This window comes from Bubalus bubalis, chromosome 14 (assembly GCF_019923935.1).
Source record: "Bubalus bubalis isolate 160015118507 breed Murrah chromosome 14, NDDB_SH_1, whole genome shotgun sequence".
In the NCBI taxonomy this organism is placed as follows: Eukaryota; Metazoa; Chordata; class Mammalia; order Artiodactyla; family Bovidae; genus Bubalus; species Bubalus bubalis.
In genome coordinates this window covers 6,559,605-6,582,418 of record NC_059170.1, presented here as the reverse complement: position 1 = coordinate 6,582,418, position 22,814 = coordinate 6,559,605, and the positions used below count along the sequence as shown (strand labels likewise).

General features: G+C 51.3%; 1 protein-coding gene across 5 annotated transcripts in view; it reads right to left on the bottom strand.

The window, feature by feature from the left end:
* PREX1 (phosphatidylinositol-3,4,5-trisphosphate dependent Rac exchange factor 1) overlaps positions 1-22,814 on the bottom strand; it is a 185,440-nt gene that overhangs the window by 72,695 nt on the left and 89,931 nt on the right. For all 5 annotated transcript variants that reach the window (XM_025263322.3, XM_025263324.3, XM_025263326.3 and 2 more), the window contains exons 4-5: positions 22,513-22,617; positions 14,938-15,039 (exon numbers count right to left, since the gene is read on the bottom strand). In XM_025263322.3, the coding sequence (XP_025119107.2) occupies positions 14,938-15,039; positions 22,513-22,617 (207 nt within the window). The remainder of the gene's footprint in view (positions 1-14,937; positions 15,040-22,512; positions 22,618-22,814) is intronic.

Genomic DNA, 22,814 nt, shown 5'->3' with positions numbered 1-22,814 from the left:
CCCCTCCCGGCCATTTCTCACTCTCCTCTCCCACCTTACCACAACACAGGCTGGGGCATTCCAGAGGACAGGCGGGCCTTAATCCAAGGGTTTCAGCCCCATAGGAAGTGTGATAAGGAACTGAGACCCATGAGATACCAGAGGAGATTTTCAGGCCGCAACGCCTAACCGACTGGCACAGATAATTTTCTCTAATCAGCTGGCCTCAGCGTGCCCGAATGTTTCACTATCTCTCCATCTCTCTACTCTCTCAAAAATCACAGATATGACGCTCCGGCCAGCTGGTTCCCAGCACAGCCACACATGGGCTCCAGGGCTGTTTCCACCCCTGGGCCCCTGGGTGACCTTAGCCCAGATGCCCTCCACCCTGAGCTGCAGGTTTATCATCTGAAAACCTGTGATGACACTTCCCTGTGGTCCAGGGGTTAAGACTCCGTGCTCCCAATGCTGGGGCCCAGCTTTGGGTCCTGGTCAGGGAACTAGATCCCACATGCCTCAACTAAGAGTTTGCAAGCTGCAACTAAAGATCTCACCTGCCGCAACAAAGATCGAAGATACCACGTGCCACAACTAAGGCCCGACACAGCTAAATAAATTAATTTTTAAAAAAGAGAAAAGAAAACCAGCGATGAGAAGGAAGATGGTGACAAGGACTGCAGGCAGCAGCCAATGCCTACTGAGCCTTGGCCCTGTGCCTGGGAGGTAGGTTCTGTTATCATCCCATTTAACAGACGAGGAGACAGAGTCTCAGCAGATGCACCAAGGCCTCTGAGAAGTAAGAGGAGGAACCTGATCTGAACCTGGCCATCTGGTTCTGCTCACAGTCACTTGCTGCTGTTGTTCAGTCGCTCAGTCGTACTCAACTCTTCGCAACCCATGGGCTGCAGCACACCAGGCTCCCTGTCCTTCACCATCTCCTGGAGTTTGCTCAAACTCATGTCCATTGAGTCTATCATGAGTGAGTGAGTGAAGTCGCTCAGTCGTGTCTGATTCTTTGCGAACCCATGGACTATACAGTTCATGGAATTCTCCAGGCCAGAACACTGGAGTGGGTAGCCTTTCCCGGCAATGGCACCCCACTCCAGTACTCTTGCCTGGAAAATCCCATGGACGGAGGAGCCTGGTAGGCTGCAGTCCATGGGGTCGCTAAGAGTCGGACACGACTGAGCGACTTCACTTTCACTCTTCACTTTCATGCATTGGAGAAGGAAATGGCAACCCACTCCAGTGATCTTGCCTGGAAAACCCCAGGGACGGGGGAGCCTGGTGGGCTGCCGTCTATGGGGTCGCGCAGAGTCGGACACAACTGAAGCAACTTAGCAGCAGGGATTGAACCCAGGTCTCCTCATTGTAGGTGGATTCTTTACCAGCTGAGACACCAGGGAAGCCCAAGAATACTGGAGTGGGTACCCTATCCCTTCTCCAGGGAATCTTCCCGACCCAGGGCTTGAACCCAGGTCTCCCGCATTGCAGGTGGATTCTTTACCAGCTGAGCCACCAGGGAAGCCCATGCTGCTGCTAAGTCGCTTCAGTCGTGTCCGACTCTGTGCAACCCCATAGACGGCACCCCACCAGGCTCCACCGTCCCTGGGATTCTCCAGGCAAGAACCACTGGAGTGGGTTGCCATTTCCTTCTCCAATGAAGGAAAGTGAAAAGTGAAAGGGAAGTCGCTCAGTCGTGTCCGACTCTTCGCGACCCCATGGACTGCAGCCCACCAGGCTCCTCCATCCATGGGATTTTCCAGGCAAGAGTGCTGGAGTGGGGTGCCATTGCCTTCTCCAGGGAAGCCCATGGTGAGGGGTAAATCAGACACTGTGAGAAAAGCCACCCGGCTGGGAAAGGACAGTCTCGGTGAGCACTGAGTCTCTGCTGGCCAGGATCAGGCCTGCCGCCACAGGACAGGACATGTGAGCTGAGCCTGCGAGCAGCAATGGGCTGGCCAGGTGTCGGGTGCGTACCCTGCGGAGCACCAGCTCCAAACACGACCCTCCTCTAGCCACGTTTATCTCTTCTTTGCCCAAACAGCAGCAGATCCGAACGGTGCCGAAATCCAGACGTTCTGTAACCTCAGACCCTGGGGGTTTTCTGAGTGCCTGCCTTGGGCCAGGGATGGGCCAGCGGGGAAGCAAAAGGGGGAGATGGAGCCCTCTCTCTGGAGGCAAGTGAGCTGGGAAAGGTGCTCCAGGAAAGACAGGGAGGGGAGGGGGAGGGGAGGAAGGGGCCCAGACAACAGCCCCAAGTGGTGAAAGGGTTCGTGATAAATCAGAGAAGGGGAAGGACAGTGTGGGCCGGAAAGGCTTCAAGGAAGAAGTGAGGCAGAGGCAGGCCAGTCACTGAGTATTGAGCACTCTGCATTGGGTTGGCCAAAATGTTTGTTCGGGTTTTAATAGTGTGCAGGAAAACCCGAACAAACTTTTTGGCCAACCCTACACAGAGGATGTATTTCCATTGGTTCCCAAACTCAACAGAGACAGACTGAGCCCAAGACAGCCCTTCAGGAGCTCACGGTCAAAGGGAGAACAGTCCACAAGTTGAGCGTTAACCACTGACAGTAATAACAAGAGCTAACACTCGGGGAGGGTGTACGTTCTTGTCAGGCTCCCGGAACCCTCACATCAGCCCCATGAGATGGTTCCTGTTTTTACCCTCATTTGACACATGTAAGGACTGAAGCCCAGAGAGGTCAAGTCATCTGCCTGAGGTCACAAAGCAGACTGGGGCCTAACCAGTCTGGCTCTGGGGTCAGTGCTCTGAACCGCTATACTGTTTTATAACCTTTCTGAGAGTTAAATAGGAATTCTTTCCTCCCTAATAAATATATAAGTTATATGATGGATAAGTGATAGGTGAGAAATGAAGACAGAGAGTGAGGGAGGTGCAATGGCCTGTCTTGAGGAGCTGGGCCTCCAGATGGAGACCTGAACGAAGTGAGGGCATGGGCCATGCAAGAACGTGTGGGAATGACACTCCAGGCAAGAGAGGAGCACAGGCAAAGGCCCTGGGGCAGCAAGAAACAGTAAGGAGGCCAGGAAGGCCACAGCAGAGTGAGAAAGAAGATGACATGTGATGAGGCTGGAAGCATGAGCTAAACACAGATCAGGGACGGCCGGGGTGTGCTCTTCAGGTTCATCCCAAGAGCCTCAGAGAAGCAATGGGTGGAGGGGGGCGGGTACTAGCTGAGGCCTAACAACATCCCATTTATTTAGCCTTTGCAGAATCCCTCTGACTGCTAAGTGGAAGATGCACTGGCAAGAACATAAAATAAACATAAAAGCCAGAAGACTGGCTAATGGCCACTGGTCCAGGCGAGAGATGCTCCAGACATGAACCAGGAAACCCAGGGGTCCTCCTCTGATGGGTTCCCTGAGGGGCTGCCAACAGCCAGTAGCTAGTGAAAATGAGCGAAATGTTAGTTCCCTTTTCTGTCTGTCTGTCCCGCCTGAGATCAGTGCTGGGCAGAGAACTGAAACTCAGCAGGGCCTTCCGACCAGGCTGCTCGCTGGACCAAAATTGAAGGAAAAGTGTTAGTTTTGTTTTCTTTGCTCACAAGGGAGTGTGGGCTCCACTCTCCCCAGCTACAAACTCACGGCCTGTTCCTGCCCCCGGGCCTTTGCACACGCTTTGCCCTTTACTTGCACTCTACCTCCAAACTGTAAGAAGTGGGACTGCGTTGGCATACAGGCAGGTATACAGATCAATGGGAAAGAAATGAGAGTCCGGAAATAAACCCTTACCCTTATGGCCAGTAAATGTTTAACAAAGTGCGAAGACAATTAAATGGGGAAAGAACAGTCTTTTCAACAAATGCTGCTGGAAAAACTTTATTCACATACAAAAAAAAATAAACTTGGACTCCTTCTCACACTGTACACAAAAATTAACTCAAAGTGGATCACGAACCTAAAAGAGCGAGCTGAAACTATAAAACTGTTAGAAGAAAACATAGGTGTAAATCTTTGTGACCTTGGGGTAGGCAATGCATTATTAGATATGACACCAGACGTATAGGCAACTAAAAGAAATTAGATTAACTGGACTTGAGCAAAGTTAAAAACATTGTGCTTCAAAGACTATAAAGAAAGAGAAAAAAACAATCTACAGAATGTGTAAATTATTAATATATATCTAACAAGGGACTTGTTTTCAGTATATACAAAAAATTCTTACAAATTAATAAAAAGACAAATAACTAAATTCTTTTCTTAAAAAGCAAATGGTTTAAAGAGACATTTCTCAAAGGCAATACACCAATGGCCAATAAACTCATGAAAAGATGCTCAGTATCATTAGTCATTACCAGAAATCCAAAACAAAACCACAGTGAGATAACACTTCACAGCCCCTAGAATGGCTATAATCAAAAAGACAATAACTAGTGTTCGTGAGGATAGAGAGAAATTAGAATCCTCATACATTGCAAGAAGAACTATAAAACGGTGCAGCAGCTTTGGGAAAGAGTTTTGCAATTGCCTAATGACAACTGGACCTAGCCATACCTCAAATCATGTATCCACATGTTTCAGTTACGTGAGCCTTTTTTTTTTTTTTTGGCCACATCATGCAGATTGCAGGATCTCAGTTCCCAGACCAGAGATCAAACCCAGCACTGGCAGTGAAAGTGTGGAGTCCATTTTTTTTTTTTAATTAAGCCTGCTTGAGCAGTTTTTCCATCCCTTGTATTTGAAAGAGTCCCTACTGCTTCATAATCCCGGAGAGACTGCAAGGATCCGGAATCCCAAAGATGTCCCAGTCAATCCCAGACAAGCATAAAGTATGGGTATCTTCAAAACTAATGGAAGCTTGAGCTGCACTAACAAAGGTCTTACGTGCAAAAGGAGGGAGGTGAGAAGGTTCCTTCCCAATTCAGAACTTAACACACTGTCTTAGTAAGCTACAACAGAGTCAAGTTCAAAATAGACAGACTACGGTGTTGAAAACCCTGACATCTACATCCAAGGTGGAACAGCTTCATGAACATACAGGGCTTGCTTGGCCCAGAGAAGAGTTTTTCTGGAAGGAACCCAAAAGCTGCTTGTTAAGCATCTTTGGGGCGGGGAGGGTGCGCGGAGAGGGTCTCCTAGGCGGCGTTAGTGGTAAAGAACCCTCCTGCCAATGCAGGAGATGTAAGAGACACAGGTTCGATCCCTGGGTTGGGAAGATCCCCTGGAGGAGGGCATGGTAACGCACTCCAGTAGTCTTGCCTGGAGAATCCCATGGACAGAGGAACCTGGCAAGCTACGGTCCATGCACAGAGTCAGACATGACTGAAGGGACTTAGCACGCGCACACACACACACAAGCATCTTGGGAGAACTACATGACCAGGAAGAAGCCCTCTGCATCTGTAAGACCTCAGAGGGTTCAAGTGGGCTGAGTGTGCATATCTATAAAATGGGATCACAATCAGATCCGAAGGCTGTGGCCAGGATCAAACAGATTGATGAATGTAAAAGTGTTGGTGGTCGGTAAGGACATGATATTTATCATGGTTATTTCCATACTCATAATAGCTCTTACATTTATTATTATTCCTATGTAGTAATAATAACAGTGAAAGTTGTAGTCATGGTAGTAATCATAATAGTTAGCATTTGAGTATTTACTGAGTATGCCAAAAACTGTTCTAAACTTCAATTTCTTAAGTCATTTCATCCTCAAATCATCCCAATGAGGTGTGTTAGTCGCTCAGTCGTGTCCGACTCTTTTGCGACCCCATGGATGGTAGCCTGCCAGTCTCCTCTGTCCATGGAATTCTCCAGACAAGAATACTGGAGTGGGTTGCCATTCTCTTCCTCAGAGGATCTTCCCAACCCAGGGATGGAAGCCAGATCTCCTGCATCAAAGGCAGACTCTACTGTCTGAGCCGCCAGACAAGCCCACGAGACAAAACCATGTTTATCTTCAGGCCACAGGGAAAGAGACTGAGGGACAGAGGGGCGAGGCCTCTTGCACAAGGTCACAGAGCCAGAAGGCAGGACCTGGTGGGCACCCAGCCCATCCACGGGCCCCTCCAGAAACAGGACCAGGCGGGAATGAACACTCCCAAAGCAGGCTCTCAGAACAAACACGCAACATCTGAGCAGCGTCAGGCCCTGGGGACTCCTTAGAAAAACTGAGGGCAGAGAAGGGAGGGGGTGTGCCACGGGCACCCAGCAAAACAGTGGCGGAAGCCCCACCAGGCCCAGGCCGGGTGACCTCTCCCCAGCATCCGTCCAGCCAGCCCCGTGTGGTTTCAGAAGCGGGGCCTGAGGTGAGGGCTTCCTGGAAGAGAGGATGTCAGAGCAGAGGAGTTGCCACTTCCGCCAGGGGCCCCGTCACCCCCTCCCCTCCCGTCACATTTACCAAAAGGACGCCTGCTGGTGTCCACTCTGGGTGGCCACGTCGTGTCCCCAGAGGTGTGGGCACAGGGCCTCCAACTCCAGGCCAAACCGGGGCATCAGGGAAACGCGACTGCAGCCAACTCATCCTTTCTGGCTCAGCCTGCTCAAGATTCAGAACATGGGGCCCGGAGGTGGAGAAAGAAAGGGGCGAGGAGGAGGCAGGGAGGAGACAGGCCCCCGTTTTCCCGTCCTCTCCCTCGTCATGGAGTCCAAGCAAGGCCGCTCCAGGCCCGCTCCCAGGGCATGTTCGAGAACCTTCCATCTCCCAGCCACAGCTCCCAGCTCAAGCAGAGCATGGGAAAGCAGGGGATTCCCCGGTGGTTAGGACTCTGCACTTTCACTGCTGAGGCCGCGAGTTTCATCCCTGGGGGACCCGAGCCGACCCAACAAGCCCTGAGTCTGGGACTTTATACGACACAGGAGGGAAAGTCACACTCTCTTCTCCCCCGTGGCCACGCTAATCAGATGCAGGTCTGAGGCTGCTGTAGGCCAGTGCAGCCACCACGAGAAGGGAACCTCCCAGGAACAAGGTAGACACAGAGAAAAACCGAGCCAGGAGACGGGAAGAGCCTGACCATCACTGGAGCCCCTGGATACAGCCATGAGAAAACAGATCCATAAAATCACAGTGTGAAAACAGCTGGATCTGTCACTGGAAAAAGGGGCAATATCCACCATTCACTGTGACGTGGGCTTGATGGAGGCTCCAGAGGAGACACGAGAGGTGAAAGGCACGCTGTCTCCTCTACAAAGATAAAACAGCAGCCTGGAAGTTGGGACGGTCACCAATGGGGGCTGGATCCCATGGAGCACCCCCACTTTCTGTGGACACTTCAGCCGGCTCCAGCAAGGGCTGATCTTGCACCCGACTGGGGCTCTGTCCACAGACCTCCACCCGAGGCACCCACATCGAAAGCTCAGCAAGCCAAGCTCTGATCTCTTTTATTAAGACTTTTCCTGTATTTCAGTTCCGGGTCCTTGCATGCCCTATCCAGGGCAACAGCAGGACTGAAATGAAGGGGCCGTGACAAGACCCACCACCCCTTGCAAGAAAAAGAAAACAAGAAGCAAAGAAACATGTGGAAGCCCAAGAAAACCCAGAACCGAAAAAGCTGTCTGGTGCAAAACAACAAAAGCTCCATGTGCAGCAACTGGATGAAATATATTTCATGCCAAGCGTTCCCAATGTTAACAGTTCCAGCCCCTGCTGCATGTTCGTAAACTGTAGCCCCCTGGGATGAGGAATTAATGGGAGAAAAGAAAGAATGCACGTGGGTCTTTTAAACTCCTTCCTTCCACTTGGGGAGAGAGCAGAGAAGACAGCAGGGAAGGGCTCAGGTCTGGGAGTTCCCATTCTGGCTTTCACCAGGATATGCTATGTGACCTTGGGCAAGTCGCCTCCCCTTTCTGAGCCTTGGTCTCCTGGCTGCATAGGGCAGGACTGTATCAGAGCCTGGGTCACCATCCTGCCCCGGCAGGCCAAATGCTATTGCCAGGCTCTCTCAGCAAAGCCGAAGTTCCGGTCACCATGGGTCTGCATTTCCAATGGACAACAAAAATTGGCTGACCTCAGTGGTGGCCACCCCCTTAGATGGGACCATGCTCATTTTACAGATCAGGTAATGGGGGCACAGAGAGGTCCAGCAACTTACCCTCAGTTACACAGCTAAGAAGAGGTGGAGCTAGATTTCCAAACTCAAATTCTCTTCTTTTTTTAAGTATTTATCTATTTTTGGCTGCATCCAGCCTTAGTTGCACACGGGCTCCAGAGCATGTGGGCTCTGTAGTTTGCAGCACGCAGGCTCTCTAGTTGAGGCACCCAGACTTAGTTGCCCCATGGTGTATGGAATCTTAGTTCCTGAACCAGGGATCGAACCTATGACCCCTGCATCGGAAGGCGTATTCTTAACCACCGAACCACCAAGGAAGTCCCCAAACTCAGACCCTTAACCACTATGCAGAGTGTGGCAGAAAGCAGGACTCGGGCAGCACTCCCAGGAAGAGTGATCTGGGAGGGTCCCTAGCAGGATCAAGAATCAGCTTGGCTTTGAAAGCAGTGGGTAAGAGCAGGTATCCTACCCAGAGGGAGTCGAGCGGCCCCAGGCTATCGTTGTTCAGCACACGGGAAAGAGCTGGTGCGGCGGACGTGCTGAAGCATCTGTGGGCAAGGTGTCGGTGCTCAGCCAGAGGCGAGACGCAGGGTGGGCGCTGCGGTTGGGGCAGCTGGGGCAACGGGGGCCACAGTAAAGAGACCTGTGACTTCCTGTGTCTCCTTGGCAAGTTGGTGACAACGCCAGAACCCCAGCAGATGAGGAACTCATTTCATAACCTCAGGGTCAGAGAAGAATTCCACAGAGATACCCGAGGTAGCCAGAATGGAGAGAGAGAACTCTGGCAAATCGATACAAAAGGGAACTATCCAATAGAAAACGGGCAAATGATATGACAAGGCGGCTGTCATTAAATGCACCCATCTCCCCCGCCACCACCCTAGTCCAGGACCACTCACGTCAGCGCACCGCCCCCCCACCTCCACCTTCATCACCCCATTGTCCATTCTCCGTACGCAGCCTGAGGGATCCCACAAGAACTAAGATCCTGTCTCTCCTCTGCTCAAAACCTTCCCATGCTGCCCACCTGACTCAGAGCAGACAAGACCCCACAAGGCCCCACGTAACCCGGGCCCATCACCTTGCTAACCTCACTCCCCCACTCTCCCCCTCAAGTCCTCCCCTCTGCTCACACAGGCCTCCTAGCTGTTCCTCAGATGCACTCCTGCCTTTAGGGCCTTTGCACTGGCTCCTCTCTCTGAAAGACTCTTCCCCCAGGTGCCTGTATAGCCCCCTCCCTCACCTCCTTGAGGTCTTTGCACAAATGTCACTTTCTCCCTCTATCACTCCTGGACCTTACTAATCCCCACTGCAATCATTCCATCTAAACACACGTATACATAAATGATTGGTAAATGAATGAACATCACATCATATATGGACGTGAGAGCTGGACTATAAAGAAAGCTGAGCACTGAAGAATTGATACTTTTGAACTGTGGTGTTGGAGAAGACTCTTGGGAGTCTCTGTGGACTGCAAGGAGATCCAACCAGTCCATCCTAAAGGAAATCAGTCCTGAATGTTCAGTGGAAGGACTGGTGCTGAAGCTGAAACTCCAATACTTTGACCACCTGATGCGAAGAGTTGACTCATTGGAGAAGACCCTGATGTTGGGAAAGATTGGAAGGCAGGAGGAGAAGGGGATGACAGAGGATGAGATGGTTGGATGGCATCACCGACTCAGTGACCATGAGTTTGAGTAAACTCCTGGAGTTGGTGATGGACAGGGAAGCCTGGCGTGCTGCAGTCCATGGGGTCACAAAGAGTCAGACACAACTGACTGAACCGAAATGAATGAACAGCTCCAAAAACCAGGGACACTGCAGCACCAAGTGTGGCTTCCTGGAGGTAAGGGAAGACAGGAGGGATTTGCTAAGAAAGTTCCGTCTTCACCGTGTGGTTCACTGTGTTTGGTGTTGTCTTCTCCCCTCCCCCACCTCCCACCCCAACAGAAAGTTTTCTCCTGTGCCACCTGAAACACTTGGGCGAGCTGCAAGTGGTACATGGCCCACGCTCTGAGAAACACACCCCTCCCCAGTCATCCCCCAGCACCAAGAACTGATGCCAACACCGCCTTAGAGATAGACCACGGACCATCCCCAGGGCCACCCCACCCCTGACGGCCAAGCAAACAGAGGTGACAACCGAATGGCGAGGTCCTCAGGCTGTGTGTTGGTGACAGCTCCGTCACCCACCGGCAGGCGTGGGAGGTGCAGAAGACACCAGAGTCAGGGCAGGGCCCCAAGGCTCTACCTTGAGCAGAGACTCTGAGCAGCATCCCTGGCCCAACAGCCCTGCGGCAGTGGTCCCCAAAGATGCTCCCTGTTTGGGCCCAAGATGTCTGATCAGACCACTTACGGAGGTGAGGACAAGGGGGCAGGGAGGAAGGGAGACAGGTCTGGAGGAAGGGGAGAGTCCAGCCTTTGGTTTTAGCCGTGGTAGGCAGAAGATGCCTGTGAGACATTCAGGTGGAGAAGCCAGTGGCAAAACGAACAAGCCCACAGTTTAGGCGAGAGGTGCAGGCTGGAAGTCATTGGACAGAGACAAGGGTCTAAAGCTGTGGGAATGTCCACCTCCAAATTTCTACTGGATGTGCACAGCAGCATTATTCACAAAAGCCAGAAAGTGGAGACAATGCAAGCGCCCATCAACTGATGAACGGATACACAGAACACGGTAGCCCCACACAAGGGAATATCATTCCGTCATAAAAAGGAATAAAGATGTGATGGACACGACGTGAATGAGCCTTGGAAACACTCTGCTAAGTGAAAGGAGCCGGACACGAGAGAAACTACACATTATATGACTGCACTCACGTGAAATGTCCAGAGTGGGCAAAATCGCAGGAGCAGAAAGTAAATGAGCACTTGCTGGGGGCCTGGGGGGGGCGGAAGGGAAAGGGAAGTGGCTGTTCATGGATCCAGAGTTTCTCTCGGGACTCGGGAGTGATGAAAATGTTCTAAAATTACTGTGCTGGTTATGGCTGCACAGCGGTTGAGTCTCCTTTAAGAAGGAGGGGCACAGAACGGTCGCAGCTACTGCAGACACAGGTGTAGATGCAGAAAGGCCCGCGGACAGAGGCTGGGGGCCCACCTACGCTTGGAGGCCTAGAAGGTGAGCAAGCAGCAAAGGAGACTGAGAGGGAGGGGTCAGAGAGGCAGGAGGCAAAGCGAAGAGGGGATTTGAGGAGCAGCTGTCCCCTTGGCACAGATGGGCACCCTCACTTTGCCCCTGCTGGGCTCAACCTCGCTTCTACTACGGACGTGGGTCCAGTCCCAGACGGAGAGCTCCGAGAGGCAGGCCCTGGGTCTGTCTTGCTTGTGACCGCGGTCCTGAGCTGCGACAAGAGCTGGTGCACAGCGGGCAACATAAGACACACACGTCATCCGGCGACACCTGCAAGGGTCAGTGTCAGTGGGTCTCCCCTCGGGCACCTGCCATCTGAGCCCCGGGGGCATCACCTCAAGCCTGAATCATTTTCCTGGAGACGTTGATGGAAAACTCAACAAAGCCTGAAAATGCCAACAGTCTATCCGGGGCCTGGGCTGCAGGCTGAAATAGAATGTTCCGGCTATTCTTAGGCAACTTTCAAGTTCAGCTTTTTGGGGCAGTTCCCAAAAGAGACTTTCATTCTTGCTTCTTCCCCCTTCCCACCCAGGCTCCTCAACCCTGTTCGCCTCCTCAATTCAAAGTCCAGCTCAAACAAGGGGGCTCAGACAGAAGGCCACAGGGACAGCTGCGAGGGCATCAGAGTCGGAGGGGGCAGGGGCAGGACAGAGGGTTGGGGCTCAGCTGCCCCACACTCGTGGGATCATCTTTGGAAATCCGCTGGAAAATGTGACAGGACGGAGGAACTCAGGAGGGGTTCGAAGAGTTCCCCTCCACCCCAGCTGTTTTCTGATGCAAACATTCCAGCTGCGGGTGCCAAAGGCCAGGACACTCTGAGCAATTGTGCCGGGTGGGGAGCATGGCATGGCCCCACAGGAATCTCGGGCCCTGCTGGCTGGCCCCCAGTGTTCTCTGAGCCCCGGATAAACACAGCTGGAGACGGAGGAAACAGGGAGTGTAAACAGCCATTTGGTCTGGAGGGAAACCCACAGCCCTGCTTCCTCACTGTTTCCTGTGGGCAGTTAATCCTGCATCAGTTGCCAGTGGGTTCTGTCTCTCTCTCTGCTCAGGGAAACCAGAGCCCAGCATCTCCGCCAGACTGCAGCCCCTGGGGCTGAGCAGGTCCCAGACACACCTGGACTTCACATGGCGAGCTTAGAGGTCATGGGGAGACACAGGTCCAGCAACACCCCACCCCCTAGCTTGTTAAAAGACGGAAACTGCCTCTCCAAGTGGCCACTGGGATCCTAGACTTTCCCAAGATCCAGAAACCAAAACATTAATACCTAGGGAATCTTGGCTGGGGTCCGGGGCCATAGCTGGTGATGCTTCTAATGGGTCATATTAGAAATCCATTTGAAATCCATAGGATTTGAAATCCAGGAAAGAAGGGGCAGACCAGCCACTGAGCCACAAAACACAAGGCTACCAACCTTCCCCAGACCCCGCCTAAGGAACTGAGAAGGTCAGCACTCCTGACACACCAGCACTTGGGCAGTTTAGACTCTCCAAAGTGCTTCTCAATAGGCCATGTAGCCTGACGGTTAGGGGGCAGAACTCTAGACTCGGACTGCCTGGGTTCCAACCCTGGCCCCTGCTGCTTGCCTAATGTGTGGCCTTAAAAGGGCCACTTCCCTTCTCTGCCTCTGGGCCTCATCTCAAAAATGAGGCTGATCCCAGTGCCTACCTCACTGAGTTAAGAATTAAGTAAATAAATGTTTGATCAAGATATCAACCCTACCCGTGCACTATTAATACAAAAGCTGCTACAGATGGGAAACCTGAGGCACGGGGAAGCCCCAAGGTTACACAGCCAGTAAACGGCAGAGCCAGGATTCAAACCCAGACAGCCTGAGACTGAAGTTCCTGGCTCTCATCCAGGGGTCAGCAAATTTTCTCTATAAAGGGCCAGATTGTAAATATTTTAGGCTTTGCTGGCCACATCCGGTCTCTGTCACAAATTCTTCTTTGTTTGTCTTGGGGGCTTTTTTAACAACCTTTAAAAAAAATGCAAACACCATTCTTAGCCCGCGGATTGTACAAAAACAGCCCATGAGCTGGATTTTGGCTCACAGGCCACAGTTTTGCCAGGCCCTGCCCTAAACCACTGCAGAACGCTAACTCTTGGACACCGGCAACTGATTCAAGTTTGGCAAACACACCAAAGCCATCAAACGAAGCCCATCTGCCAGTCCACTGCAGTCTACAGGTTACCAGTTTACGAGTTCCACCTGGAGCTTCTTCAGCACCAAGGTGAAGAGGTGAGCCTCCTATGGCATTTCCAACATCTGTCTGGGGATCAAAGCAGCTGCAACAACTGTAGACGGTTCTTTCAGGTCCCTGGGTCAGGCAAACAGCAGCAGGCACGAGGAAGCACAGGGAGAGCTGGGTCCCACCACCCACAGCTATACACGTTAAAGGTCTGTGTGCACAGGCAGAGTGGACAGCCCTCGAAAGGGTCTGGTCCAACTCAGAGGCTCAAGGGTCACCCATTGCCTCCAGCAGAAAGGTATGTTCAAGAATACCCTAGTATCGGGCTGGCCAAAAATTCATTTGGATTTTTCCATTATATATCATGGAAAAACCTGAACAAAGTTTTTGGCCACCTCAGTACTTTCCCCCCTCCCCTCTCCCTTTCAGCTCATGGATCAAAGATGCGTGTGGCCCCAGAGAGCAGGTGCGTGAATGAGGCACCACCAGCCAACTTAATCCACCAGCGGGGACCCCAGAGAACAGCTGTCAGACGCAATGCCTTCGGGATGGAGCCAGGGCAGGCCCAGGCCAACAGCCACCGTGTCTAAGGGCTGAAAACCCTGGGCTGAGAGCAGTGGATGGTGGCAGAGCCATCCACCCAGCCGGGGATCTGCCCAGAAGCCAACTCCGAAGCTGATAATCAAGGCTTCTCAGGCCCCCACGCAAGCAGCACCCCTTCCCCTGGCCTGCCTGACCAAGACTCAGTCAAATGTGGTGGGCAAGGAAGGAGACAGACAATGCGTGGATGGCTCTGGTTCGCCCACCCAGCAACTCCCTGCCCCAACCCCTCATCCACAAAGAACCCAGACTTTGGTGAGGGGCTCCCTCTCTCTCCATCAGTGGACTTCCGGCCTGTAGGATCCAGGGATTGGTTGGAGCACATGACACAGGTCTGTGCCAATCAGAGCTCACTTGCTCAGGGTGAATGGTTCAGGGGTGGAGCACCTGACTGTGGTCTCAGCCAATCAGAACATGACACTGCCCTGCTCACTGTCATTGGACCATATCTCAGCCAATCGGAGCTCATCATGATTGGGTCAGGGGTCCCAAGTCCAGGTGTGCAAGTCCAGGCAAATGAGAGGTGGATAAATAGCACAAGCAAACAAAAATTGTAATTGGTTCAAATGCAAGGACCGTGACTCTGGCCCAGGGCATTCCTAATGTCGCATTCTCCTGGCCACAGATGGCTAAAACCTGAACGACTCTCAAGACTTTTGTCAGAACTGCTGGAAATGAGGCTCTCTCTTCCCCCATTGTCTTTGAACTTGATTTGGGTGCAAGGCTGCAGCAAATACAGCCACTTGTTACCATGCTGAAAAGAAAGCTGAAAGGTGGGAAGCGGAACTGAACCAGAAAGAAAGTGGCAGGGCCCTGGCTTGGATGCAGCCTGGCCCAAAACCAACGCTGCCCCGAGGCTTCTCAGTACCTAAACCAGCAAGCTTTATTGTTTGCTTAAGCCAGACAGAGCTGAATTTTCTGTCGGTTCAAAATCAGGGAAAGACACTACATTGTAAAGCAACTATCCTCCAGTAGAATTTTTTTTTTTTTAAATCAGCAGAAGGAATAGGGGGAACAACTCACCTTGAGGAGGAGGGGGTATTTGCAGATCCTCTGAATAGGAGACAACAGGTAGCCCTCCAGAGGGATGTCCGTGGTCTTCCGGCCTCCGAGAAGCATGCAGCTCTGCAAAGGGACAGGAGACCTTCGTCAGAACTCGCCAAGGACAGCCAAGGAGTCTGGTCACCCTCAAATAATCGTGGGAACCACTTGCAAAACAGACCTATATGCAACACTTTGGAAGCAACTTAAGAACACTGAGGACAGGAAGAAATTTGTAAGGTCTACAGTCCAGCACAAACCCTAGATCAGAAGTTGACAAACGACAGCCCAGGGGCCAAATCCTGTTTTGGCAATTAAATTTTTTATTGGAACATAGCCATACTCATTTGTTTGCATACTGTCCATGACTGCATCCGAGCTATAATGGCAGAGCTGAGTAACTGTAACAGAGACCTTATAATTGCAAAACCCAAAATATTTACTCTCTGGCCTTTTACAGAAAAGTCTGCCAATCCCTGATCTACAGAAACTCACACACACGCACCAGGACACGGGAACATGGACACTCAAAACTGCATTGTTTGTAACGGCAAACAGTGGAAAGCAACCTGAAAAATGTTTGCAGCTTTCTACAATGGTGCACTACGCACTCGTGGAAATGGGAGAACTAAACTCTCTATAGCAATATGGATGAACCTCAAAAACATGCTCTTCAGCAAAAAAGGAAACAAAAGAGTATGTGTGGTGTAAACTCATTTATATAAAGCTTCGAATGACACACAAAACAAAACCAGACATTCTTTACAGAGAATCTATGGGTACGAAAGCAGAAAGCCACACATGGGAAAGAAACGCACCAAGTCACATGTCTGCTACGGTCTCTCACCACACCCCTCACCATCCCTAATGAGGGGCTGTCCCTGGCCAAGTCACAGTTCCTAGTCCAGTCGCTAGGGCTCACCATGGCTCAGTGAATGAATGAATGAACGAATGAGTGAGTGAACAAACTGCCAGCACATCCAGCAATGAAGGGGCCTCAGCCTTCCTCCTCAACAGCGTGCTAGCAGCCTGGAAATGGAACTGGACTCCTGGGAAAAGGGACTCCCATCCTATCAAGCATTCATTCATTCTACAAATACACAATGTGTGCTTACTATGTGCTGGACATGGTTCAAGCACTGGGGAACTGCTCAAGAAAGCAGACAAATTCCCTGCTTACAGTTAAGGGCAAATAAGACTAGAGAACGTTTACCATGCGCTTACCATGCTTAAGGTTCTGCACCTTAGCTTCACCCACAAGTAGTTTATGCTCACAGCCCTAGAATGAACCAGATCCCCATTCCAGATGGGCAAACTGGCACTCAAGAGCCGGAAGCACTGGCCCAAGTCTCAGACCTGCGTCCACTGCCTCTCGGGGACCTTTGCAGACACTCTCCTTGGAGAAGCAGAGTCCCAAGGACCCTGGGGCCCTGGTCTGGCAGGAGCTGCATGGCTCCCAGCCCCACATCTACGCCTGGCACAGACGGGGGATCGGGGCTGCAGCAGCTGGGATATGCCAGGCCCCACACCGTTCACACTCGGGCCTTTGTCCTCCGAGCCAGCGCTCCCCACAGGCTGCCCTGGTGATGTCAGCTCTGGGCAGAGAGAGGGAGACTGGGAGTGGGGGCTGCTTTCCAGACGCGCCCAGGGCTTGGCGGGAGAAAGGCCTGGCTCTTTGTTCAGGATCAAGAAGTTTTCACAGGACTCTCACAGCCACCACCTCCTCTTCACCCCAAACATCCTAGATTATTGTTTCACTTTATTTTCATTAAAAAAAAAAAAAAAAAAAGCAAGCACACACAGAGCTATTCACTATTCTAATAAGATTATGCCCCGGGCAGTATGGGAAGAACTTTTGAGAATCCTCTCTTTAAACCATCCTAATCCACAGAACTGACCCAGGTAACGTGTCATCCTCACCCGCTTCCCAGCCTTCTAATGGCAGCCATGCCTGGCATGGTCCTGGGTCCTCCCTTCCACCCACGCTTATCCCCACCTTACCTCATCCAGACCCATCATTCTCACCTCTTTAACCATCCTTTATGAAGAAACACTCAGCTTTCTATCTCCAGCCTGGCCCCTCGGTTCCCTACACCCCAGACTCAAATCTCTGATTCTGGCCCAAATTCCCACCTGGAAATCTAACAGGCATCGTAAACCTCATATACATCCAAAAGGAAATTCTTTTCTATTTACCTCTCATCCTGGCTCCTACCCAGCCTTCACCATTTCAGGAAATCGTATCTCCACTCTTCCAGCTGTTTGGGCTCCAAACCCAGGAGTCATCTTTGATTCCTCTTGTTCATTAATACACCAATGCCAAGCACACAGCAAATGCTGTCAGCTGGACAATCAGACTCTACATGAATCCAACTACCTCTCAAACGCAAAGTTTTTTTTTAAAGAGCGTTAAAACTTTCTGATGGCCAATATTACTTATATATCTTGGTGATATATAGTGTATTAATGTATAATATGGGCTTCCCAGGTGGCTTAGTAGTAAAGAATCTGCCTGCCAATGCTGGAGACGCAGGAGATGTGGTTGTGGGTTCAATCCCTGGGTGGGGAAGATTCTCTGGAGAAGGAAATGGCAACCCACTCCAGTATTCTTGCCTGGAATATTCCACAGACAGAGGAGCCTGGCAGGCTACAGTCCATAGTGTCACAAAGTCGGATATGACTGGATAATGGAGCCCTCAAACCACTACCACCCGATCTTCCACTGTCATCTCTTGCCTGGATGGTTGCAGCAGCCCTCGAAGGGGGTTGAATCATGTCCCCCCAAGTGCCCTGCCCACCTGGAATCTCAAAATGTGACCTTCTTTTGAAATAAGGTCTTCACAGATATAATTAGTTAAATTAAGATGAGGTCATTCTCATTCTGGATTAGGGTGGGCCTGAAATCAACTAGCTCCGTGCCCTTAAAAGAAGAGGACAGGACACAGAGACGGCAGCCAAGTGAAGAGGGAGCCAGAGACTGAAGGTCTGGTTCACAAGGCAGAAACACGTGAGGCCACCAGAAGCTAGAAGAGCAAAGGCGAGGTCCTTCCCGGGGGCCTTCGAAGGAGCAGAGCTCTGCTGACACCGTGATTTGAGACTTCGGGCTGCAGAAGTGTGAGAGAATCATTTTGTTTTTTAAGCCACCCAGCTTGTGATCATTGTAACAGCAGCCCTGGGAAACCCACGCAAGCCCCCAGCCTGGTCTCCTCCTAGCTCCACCGTCACAGGGCCAAGGAGAGCCGTTCAAAATGCAGATGAGTGCACGTCATTCCTCTGCTCAAAGCCATCCCATGGTTTGCGTCCCACTCAGACTAAAATTGAATATTCTTCTGAAAGTACTGCCACACGCTCCAACCTGGATGAATGTCACAGACATTCTGCGGAGCCAAAGAAGGCAGACACAAAAGCCTCCTTGTGACTCCATTCATGGAACATTCTAGAACAGGCAAAACTAACCTTTCATGAGAGAACCTGGCACAGAGGTTACCTCTGGCTGCACAAAGGGGCACGACTGGGAAAGCGGATAGAGGAGGGCGCTTTCTGGAGTGACGGAAGGGTTCTAAATCTTGATCTCGGGGGTGGCTCCACGGGAGCACACATATGGGAGAATTCGTTATGCTGTGAGTACATTCACTGCACGTATGCTACATGGCAATAAAAAAAGCTTTCTAAAAATCTCAGATTTGTTCCATTGTCTAGATGTTCCTTCATTATCTGGTCTCTTTCAATCTTTCTCCTACCCCCGCTTCCTTCTACTTTTCCTCTCAAACTCTCCAGTGCAGCCACCGTGCCCTTCTCGCTATTCCTCAAACACACGCAGGCCTCAGGACCTTGGCCCTTGCAACCCTCTACCTAGAATACTTTCCCTCCAGATACCACTTGTCTTTCACTCTTAACTCTATCCAGGTCTCTGCTTAAATGTCACCTAAGATGCTGTTTATCCAAAGAACCATCTAAAATAGCAGCCGCCACCCAAAAACATCCTGTCATCCTTAACTTACTTTATTCCCTGCAGAGGACTTAATGCCACATGACATACCATGGAAATCTCCCCTATGAGGATGCCCATTCCATGAGAGCAGGGACTCTTCTTGCCTTGGTTCACTGTTGTATCCCCAGGACTTAGAATGATCCTGACCACATGTCAGGCAACTCAAAATGAAACTGGTGAATGAATAAGTGAATCCATTATCCGCATTTTATAGACAAGAAACTGAGGCACAGAAAGATGAACTCCCCGCCCATCTCTCCACTAGTGCACAGCACATCATGAATGGAAAGCAGATGGTGTCTGCTCCCAGTGCCTGAACATCCCATAATAGGCTCGAGACGGCTCTTCTGCAGGTGGCCAGAAGCTGGGAAATGCCAGCAAGGAGGGAGACAGATGGCATGTGTCCTGGCGCCCCACACCTCCTCCCCCTACCCAACCCGGCCCGGCCGGCTGTGCTAGGAAAAGGGCAGCCTGGCCACCAGGAACACTGTGGGAGAGACAGGAAGGGGAAAATAAGGGAGACCCTTTTGTCCCAACCCCCTGCAAACAACTTCCTGGCATCTTCCTGATTCTCAAGACAGAGCTGAGCCCAGAAGGTGGGACTCGGGGAGTCCAGAGCCCGGGCAACTGGACCACTACTGAGTTTTGGGCCAATCACAGAAACATAGCCACATGTGTGATCTTACATGACCTGGCTTGACTTTGCTTTGTGCCCAGTCGCTTCTGAATATGAGTGGAGAAGTGGAAACAGAAAGATGCAGATACCAGCAACAAAAAGCCTTATCAGTCCTGAACGCTTAAGATGCTTGGGACAAAAGCGGAAATCAGTTGACCAATCTGTCCTGCCTCAGATGCTCACTGGAACTGGGCCAAGCAACACCAACTCACTAGTGAAGGAAACATACGTCGTGACTCAAAGCCTGGAAATACATTGTTGGAGACTGTGGACTAGGGCAAAGTGCGATTAAGAATTGTATTACATAGTTTAGCTCTCTGGGCACATGGTTAAGATGCTTTATGCCAGCTCAGCTGACTGTTCTACTCTTGTGTGCTGACTCCTGTGTGTGCTTTCAGGCAATAAAATAGTATGGGGGCTTGGTGGGGGCTGGGGTGGGAAATTCAGAGTCAAAAAATAAAGAGCCGAACCCATGAGAAGCACAATCACTTTTCAAGTGTGTACTCTCAGAAAATCACTTAATATTTTGGAGTCATCAAAAAGACTTGCGGCAAAGTCTAGGCAGTGTCTCTGAATGAATTCTTCTTCCATAGCAAAGGAACGTTCAGCTAGGCACAGGGCTACCCAGAACAAAACTTAGATTTCCCAGCCTCCCTTGCAGCTAGGTGTGGCCATGTGACTAAGTTCTGGCCAATGGGATGTGAGAAGAGCTGTGTGCAGCTTCCTATGGTGCCCATAGGAAGGGAGGGGCCAGCCCTTCTTCCCATCTGTCCTGCGTCTTACTACCTAGAGTGTGGAAGTGGTGTGATGTCATCTTAGACCGTATCAATGATGAGGGCATACACTGGGACACTGACCCCTGATGCTGGGGCCCCTTTAATAGCCCTAGATTGTCTATTTCCACGCTGTTAACACAGGAGGGAAATACAATGTCTACCTTGTTTAAAGGAGCTTCCCTTGTAGCTCAGTTGGTAAAGAATCTGCCTGCAATGGAGGAGACCTGGGTTCAATTCCTGGGTTGGGAAGATCCCCTGGAGAAGGAAATGGCAACCCACTCTAGTATTCTTGCCTGGAGAATCCCATGTACAGAGGATCCTGGTGGGCTACAGTCCATGGGGTGGCAAGAGTCGGACACGACTGAGAGACTAAACCACCACCACCACCTTGTTTAAAGCACGATTTGGGATGTCTGCAAGGCAAACAAATGTATCTCTCAACTCATACACAACAGATAGCGGCTGGTAAAGTTCCAAGGGGGCTTCCCTGGTGACTCAGATGGTAAAGAATCCACCTGCAACACAGGAGACCTGGGTTCGATCCCCGGGTCAGGAAGATCCCCTGAAGAAGGGAATGGCTACCCACTCCAGTAGTCTTGCCTGGAGAATTCCACGGACCAGGAGTCTGACAGGCTACAGTCCATGGGGTCACAAAGAGTCTGACACAACTAAGCGACTAACACTTTGACTTTTCACAAAGCTCCAAGGAGATACATGAGAACTTGTTTTATACACAAGTGAATTGTCCAATTATTGGGAAGACCATCATTGGTGTCTATAGTAGAAGCCAACTGTCCTTTAGGGATGCGCCCCATCCTTAGGGCCTGCAGTGTGAGTGGAGTTGTTCCTACTCTCCAGGTCCAAATGTGACCAATCTGAGCACCAGCCCATCCCTGTCTACAGCAGTTGGTTCAGGGATTTGGTCTGGAGCCAAGCTGAGCCAATGAGACCTGGGTCCAACAGACCCAGGATTTTTGCAGGTACTATTAGAAGAGGAGCCCTCTCTTGGGTTTCCCTGATAGCTCAGTTGGTAAAGAATCCACCGTCAATGCAGGAGACCCCAGTTCAATTCCTGGGTTGGGAAGATCCCCTGAAGAAGGGCTAGGCTACCCACTCCAGTATTCCTGGGCTTCCCTGGTGGCAACCCACTCCAGTATTCTTGCTTGGAGAATCCCCATGGACAGAGGAGCCGCTCTGGCGGGCTACAGTCCATGGGGTCGCAAAGAGTTGGACACACTGAGCCCTCTTCATCCTGGAGTTGCTCGGCTATGAGAGGTACTGGCACGGAGCTGCTGGAGGCCGCGTTGCCACCTCATGAGGAGAGCCTGCCTGGCAACGGAGCAAGGTGAGAAAAGCAGAACCCAGAGACACTGCTGGGGGTGTCGCTGGAACACCTAGACTCTGCTGTACCTGAAGCCCTCTTAGGTCTTAGACTTCCAGAGGAGTGAACTAGTCATTTTTTTTCCTTAAGCCAATTTTAACGAGATTTTCTTCCACTTACAATTAATAATCCTAATAATCCAATTGGGGCTTTCCTGATAGCTCAGATGGTAAAGAATCTGCCTGCAATGCAGGAGACCTGGGTTCATCCCCTGGGTCGGGAAGATCCCCTGAAGAAGGAAATGGCAGCCCACTGCAGTATTCTCGCCGGTGGAATCCCATGGACAGAGGAGACAGGCAGGCTACAGTCCATAGGGTCACAAAGAGTTGGACACGACTTAGCAAGTAACACACACACACAATAATATAATTACTACTACTGTTGTTATCAGTTTTATCAGGATCATTACTTTAGACCAGGAATTGGTCGATTTGGCCCTACGGCCAATCCAGTCCCCTGTATCTCTCTTGATAAATAAAGTTTGGTTGGAACACAGCTCATTTCTCCATATGACTTATGGCTGCTCTCACACTATAGTGGCAGGGTAGAGCTGTTGCGACAGAGGCTGTAAGACCCACAAAGGCGAAAGTGAGTCACCATTAGGCCTTCACCGAGAACGTCCCTGCTGCACCCAGACCGCCCTGGCCAAGGAGGGGTCAGGCGGTGCGGGTCTGCGTGGACCTGCAGGGCTGAGGCAGAGAGAACGGGGGCGCTGGGGCTGCGGCTGACTTACCAGAAGGAAAGCGCGCACGGCGGGGATCTTGTTGAGCTCCACAAGCAGCCGCAGGGCCTTCTCATGGTTGCTGCAGTACTCCTCGTACACGCAGAACTTGTCCTTCTGCAAGACAAGGACAGAGCCTGTGGGGAACAGCTCACAGCAGGAAGGCAGATGCTCGGAGATGAGCGGGGTCCGGGATGAAAGGACGACTCCAGACCCTGAGAGATACCCAGCAGGCGGGGTTTCAGCTGAAGGAGCTCCCACTGACCTCCCACCTCCACTCTCGCCCCAGTTCTGCACCCAGCAACCTCCCAGGC